Source organism: Aegilops tauschii, chromosome 6 (genome assembly GCF_002575655.3).
Source record: "Aegilops tauschii subsp. strangulata cultivar AL8/78 chromosome 6, Aet v6.0, whole genome shotgun sequence".
Taxonomy (NCBI): domain Eukaryota; kingdom Viridiplantae; phylum Streptophyta; class Magnoliopsida; order Poales; family Poaceae; genus Aegilops; species Aegilops tauschii.
The window spans coordinates 37,208,016-37,213,874 of NC_053040.3; the positions used below are offsets into that span (position 1 = coordinate 37,208,016).

Genomic DNA, 5,859 nt, shown 5'->3' on the forward strand with positions numbered 1-5,859 from the left:
TGGACCCTACAACATTAATAGAGTAAATATGACTTCAGCTCGTGTTGGCCCTAGCTCATAGTTAAAGAGTGGCACAACTTCTTCCTCCTTTTACTTCACATATTAGCATTGTCTTAACTCAAACTTCAAGAAGTTTGACCAACTTTATACCCAAAACTATTGATCTATATACTACCAAATAAATATAATATGAAAATATATTCAATGCTAGATATAATGATATTTATTCAATATCGTAAATGTTAATATTGGTTTTTCTATAAACTTGAAAAGTTTGACTTAAGATAACCCTAATATACGATGTTAATAACAACGAAGGGAGGATGTTTATCTTAATTTCCAGAAAAAAGAGAGGTAAATGACACCAAAATGTACTTAATTTCATTTATTAGGTGTCGAGACCGTTGATGAATCAATCACGAAACAAGTATGCACCAATTCACCGGCTAAAGAAAAATACTATGCATTTCTTAAGATTTCAAACTGTACTACTAAATTTTAAGCTCTCATATTTATTTCCTGGAACTTAAATTAGAAACTTCCTGTATGTAAACAAAAAAATTTAAGTTTACCATTAATTCACAGATCATGATATTGCCACAGAGCAAAAGGATCAGAGTGTAAAATGGAGACCAAGTGGGCACAAAAACCCATCCCAATCTAACCAGAATATATCTGCGAGAGGGACTCTTGAGCAACCTTTGTCATGCCATGCCCACCGCTGTCACCTAATTAAACAATGGAGTTTAATAAATTTAATAAGGCCTCCGCATCTCACCACAGATCCCCATACATCCATCGCAGAAAAATGGCAATCCCCACTATACATCCAATCCCTCCTTCCTTCTGTCCCCAAGGCCCAAAGCTCGGGCCGTCTTCCTCCTCCTCCTCCTCATCTTCTTCTACAGGAGCGGCGGATCTACAGTCTCCAGAGCTCCCGGGAAGGAAAATATCCGTGAAAGAAAGAGACTGATGAGCCAAAGCGTGACGACTGCACGCCTCCGCTCACCTAACCAAACCCCTCCTTAAACAAAGCCTCTTCGTCTCTCACATCACCCCCTCTCCCTTCTTATCGCCTCCTACCTCACTCCCTCTCCTCTCCTCTCTCCCCCCACATCTGCCGCCATGGCCCAAGCTTGGGCCTTCCTCCTCCCGGTCCTCGTCCTCGGCTCCTACGTAACCAGCCTCTTCTTCCCCAGCTATATATCCAACCCCCTCTGCGGCGGCGATGGGGGCAGATCCTTGTTCCTCTGCGCGCAGGCTCCCAAGGACCAGGACCCGTCTCCTGCTGTCAGCACCATGTACAAGACCGCCTTCCACTTCCAGCCCGCCAAGAACTGGATGAACGGTATACTAATTTCCTCTCTGATTTCCTTTTTGAGCTTCCTCTGTAATTTGTTTTCCTTTTTAAGCTTCTTCTCTGCTTTGGGCCATCTGTTGTTGACTCTTGCCCGTGGCAAGGGCCAATCAGAGAGCCCCTCTGATCTGGTGCGCTTCGCTTCTTCGTGGTCCAAGGAAAAGCAGGCGATCTGATTGGTTCAGCATAGTAACCGATCTCGATTTCGCCTGCCAATAACAAATACGTACTACCACTATGCTCCACGTGTTAAAATATGTACTTGGTACTACATGCTGTTTTTGGCAGTAGTGCTGTCATTACAGAACTGTTTTCTTTTTGTGTGTGTCAAAAATGGGTTTTGGTTGGTGGCTAGCTCACTGTTGCCAAGAGGAAGTGACCAAGTATCCATTGCAGAAATGGTGAATGAACTGATGCCAAGAGAAAGTATTATGTACCTTCTCACCAAACCAAAGTGTATCCCATTTCCATGACAGTGTTGTCTGAGAATGCCCGTATTTGCTTCACTGTTAGTGTCTTTACTTTTGGTCAGAAATCATTCAGTTAGGCAACACACAAGCATCCATTGCAAAAGATGGTGAATTAGTGTCAGAAGAGAAAGTGCTATGCACCTCCTCACCAAGGTGTATGGCATCTCCATCGCAGCCTTGTCTGAAGATGTTCATGTTTGCTCCACTGTCAGCGTTACTTTTGGTCAGAAAACATTCACTTAGGCAAATTAGACAAATTACACAGATCTGTTGTACCCATAGGAAAGTAGTAGTGCAGTACTGATCGTTTGACTCCTTGTTTGTGGGCAGGCCAATCAGAGAGTCCCTCTGGTTTGGTCTGCTTTTCTTCTTCTTGCTCCAAGAAAGAGGAAGTGGTCTGTCTGATTGGTCAGTGTTTTCCCCAGCTGGAGAAGCTAAGTCAGATCTAGTAGCTGATGTTAATTTTGCGTGCTAATTTTAAATAGTGTACCCCACGTGTTAATAATATATACATAATGTTTTTTGGCAGTAGTACCAGTGCAAAACTGTTTTTGTGTCAAAATAATTGTAGGGAAGGAAAAGGTTGGTAGCCAGCTCATTGCTGGTGCAGGTCTGTTGCTGAATGCTGCACAAGTAGGTGCTCAGCGTAACGCGATGCAGTTAGATCTGCCATAATACGATGATAGCCATATTCTTTAGATGCTTGCATAAAACAGGATTATTCATTGCAGAAATAGTGAATTAATTCCATAGAAAGTGTTGTGTGCCTTCTCACCAAGGTGCATGCCACTTCCATAGTTGTGTTCCCTGAATATGTCCATATTCGCTCCACTGTTAAAGTGTTATTTTTGGTCAGAAAGCATTCAGTTGGGCAAAGCATGGCGCTTTTATCTTCCATAGAAGGCCTAATTACAACACCATGTGTGATGTGTCGGTCAAAAAATTGGCATATCTGTTATACCAGTACAAAAGTAATGAAGTACTGGCCTGTTTCGAAACAATGAATATCTTTGGTCCTGTTTTACCAATTATCACATCCTATTAATTGTGCATCTGTTGCAAGTCACTGACATTCTCTTGCTTTTTTCAAACATCTGATGGATTGGCGAAATCTACGACAACACAAAAGATCCATCTGGTATGAATATCTCAGGCACAAAAACTTCCAAATGAAAAGGAGAAGAAATCAAAGCATTCTACAACTCATACTGCCTTTGTAAAACTTTCAGGACCAATGTACTTCAATGGCATCTACCATGAATTCTACCAGTATAATCTCAACGGTCCCATTTTTGGTGACATAGTTTGGGGCCATTCGGTTTCAACAGACCTTGTCAACTGGATCGGGCTTGAACCCGCGTTAGTACGGGATACCCCAAGTGACATAGACGGTTGCTGGACCGGCTCAGTCACCATTCTGCCTGGTGGTAAACCGATCATCATATACACTGGTGGCGACATAGATCAACATCAGGCACAAAACATCGCGTTTCCCAAAAACCGGTCTGACCCGTACCTGAGGGAATGGATCAAAGCACCCAATAACCCGGTGCTCCGACCGGACGAACCAGGGATGAACTCCATCGAGTTCAGGGATCCGACAACCGGTTGGATCGGACCGGACGGACTGTGGAGGATGGCAGTTGGTGGTGAGCTGAACGGCTACAGTGCTGCGCTTTTGTACAAGAGTGAAGACTTTCTGAATTGGACAAAAGTTGATCACCCACTGTATTCACATAATGGATCCAATATGTGGGAGTGTCCGGATTTCTTTGCGGTATTGCCGGGCAATAACGCTGGACTGGATCTGTCCGCAGCGATCCCACAAGGCGCCAAGCATGCCCTCAAAATGAGCGTGGATTCAGTTGACAAGTACATGATCGGGGTGTATGATCTCCAACGTGATGCCTTTGTGCCAGATAATGTCGTAGATGACCGTCGGTTGTGGCTGAGAATAGATTATGGCACTTTCTATGCTTCAAAATCATTCTTTGACTCGAACAAGAACAGGAGGATCATATGGGGTTGGTCTAGGGAGACAGATAGTCCTTCAGATGACCTTGAAAAAGGTTGGGCAGGACTCCATGTAAGAAAATCTCCCCCTAATTGGCCGTGCTTCATATGGAAATAATGATTTAACTGATTTAGTAAATGAGTGTAGCATTTTTAACCTCAGTTTTTATTACATTTAGACAATCCCCAGGACCATTTGGTTAGCCGGTGATGGCAAGCAGTTGTTACAATGGCCAGTTGAGGAGATTGAGTCCCTTCGAACAAATGAAATCAGCCATCAAGGAATAGAGCTCAACAAGGGAGATCTATTTGAGATCAAGGAAGTTGACGCTTTTCAGGTAGTTTCCTTTTCACAGACATGCTTGCTTAGTCTTCCGAATAACCCTTTTTACTTCAAAAAAGTGTAATGCCAGTAAAAGCTGTACGGTCTTCTGATAATAACTAAATATGGATATTGGATAGTACTACCTCTGTAACTAAATATAAGAAGCTTTGGTGTGTTTTGTATTTTTTAGAGAAGCTGTAGCTAATTAGGCACACATTTTCTTGAAACAGGCTGATGTAGAGATAGATTTTGAGCTGGCGTCCATCGATGACGCCGATCCTTTTGATCCTTCCTGGCTTTTGGACCCCGAGAAGCATTGTGGAGAAGCGGGTGCATCAGTTCCTGGTGGTATAGGTCCATTTGGACTTGTCATTCTGGCCTCCGACAACATGGACGAGCACACTGAGGTGTATTTCAGAGTCTACAAGTCACAGGAAAAGTACATGGTACTCATGTGCTCTGATCTAAGAAGGTCAGTGATTATGTTGTTTGCCTTAATTTTGATTAGTCTTCTCCATAAACGTCTGAAAACTAAATTGAAATAACTTCTTTTGTTTGCACAGGTCTTCCCTGAGACCAGATCTGGAGAAACCAGCCTATGGAGGCTTCTTTGAATTTGATCTTGAAAAGGAAAGGAAGATATCACTCAGAACTCTGGTAAGCTGAGCTGGGAGGCTCTGCCATTTCCCCTGTTATTCATTTCCTACATGTCAGAACTGAAAATGGATAGACGGATGCTGCCTTGCAGATTGACCGGTCGGCAGTGGAGAGCTTCGGTGGCGGTGGCAGGGTTTGCATCACATCCAGAGTTTATCCGGCGGTGCTCGCCGACGTCGGCAGGGCCCACATTTACGCATTCAACAATGGAAGTGCCACGGTCAGGGTGCCACAGCTCAGCGCATGGACCATGAGGAAGGCACAAGTGAATGTGGAGAAGGGTTGGAGTGCTATTTAAAAGAGAGGATCAAATTGATTTTCTCGATTCTTTTACTGTCATTCATGAGCATTGCCTGGCAGAAATAAGGACATTCAGCTGGAAAAAATAGCCTATCATTTCTTTGGTCTCTAGTATTCATATATTGTAGTTACTACTTAGTATGCCCTTCCCATCTCAGTTACTTGTATCAATTTTTATAGAAACGCACACTAGTCATGAAATTCACGGGATGAGTACTTCAGTCACACATAAGAATCTCTTGAAATGTTTTAAAGTGGTTACAAGACTCAGTGAACAAACATGTCATATGCTCCTTCACGGTGTTGAGATGTCCTGCTGACTTGTCTTTCTTGTTGCAAAAAGTACACTGGCTCTATTTATGGTGGGAAGTTCAATGGAAAAAAATGCCTGGCTCTCGCATCGTCCCCACGCGGGCGATTCGAGGGTGACTAGGTTACCCCCCCCCCCCCCCCCCTCCCTTCCCCTATTTTCCTCACCACCGTTGGAGGCAGCCACTGAGATTGCCTGTGCGGCCGCTGATGAGGGTGGTGGTGATGTCTCTGCTACGCCCTTGCTCGGGTGGAGGGACATTGGGTGCCGAGGTGGCGGCCTCGGGTGGAGAGGCGACAATGTTTGAGCGGCAAGGGTGTCTATTGATGCGGGCCGACGAGGCGACGCCGAGTGGTGGATGGTTCATGGGTTGTGGCGGTGGTCTCTGGCATCAGATTTAATGGTCGGTGCCTCACCTTCCCTCTGG

The 5,859-nt window shown here is 44.4% G+C and overlaps 1 protein-coding gene across 2 annotated transcripts; it reads left to right on the forward strand.

The window, feature by feature from the left end:
* Window positions 1–794: 794 nt before the first annotated feature.
* On the forward strand, window positions 795–5,401 carry LOC109748742 (fructan 1-exohydrolase w2). 2 transcript variants are annotated; one of them, XM_020307765.4, is made up of 7 exons: window positions 863–1,348; window positions 2,957–2,965; window positions 3,057–3,913; window positions 4,020–4,178; window positions 4,396–4,637; window positions 4,729–4,822; window positions 4,914–5,401. In XM_020307765.4, the coding sequence occupies exons 1-7, from the start codon at window positions 1,126–1,128 to the stop codon at window positions 5,118–5,120; spliced, it is 1,791 nt and encodes a 596-aa protein (XP_020163354.1). In that variant the 5' UTR covers window positions 863–1,125; the 3' UTR covers window positions 5,121–5,401. The 2 variants fall into 2 exon arrangements, with proteins under 2 accessions (XP_073357029.1, XP_020163354.1); XM_073500928.1 differs by lacking the exon at window positions 2,957–2,965 and having other exon boundaries at window positions 795–1,348.
* The last annotated feature ends 458 nt before the right edge of the window (window positions 5,402–5,859 follow it).

Bases quoted from the DNA above. Each gene is read 5' to 3' on its own strand.
- LOC109748742 (XM_020307765.4), top strand. From the start codon at position 1,126: ATGGCCCAAGCTTGGGCCTTCCTCCTCCCGGTCCTCGTCCTCGGCTCC. The intron at 4,638-4,728 runs GTCAGTGATTAT...TTGTTTGCACAG, and splicing joins ATGTGCTCTGATCTAAGAAG to GTCTTCCCTGAGACCAGATC. The intron at 4,823-4,913 runs GTAAGCTGAGCT...GCTGCCTTGCAG, and splicing joins AGATATCACTCAGAACTCTG to ATTGACCGGTCGGCAGTGGA.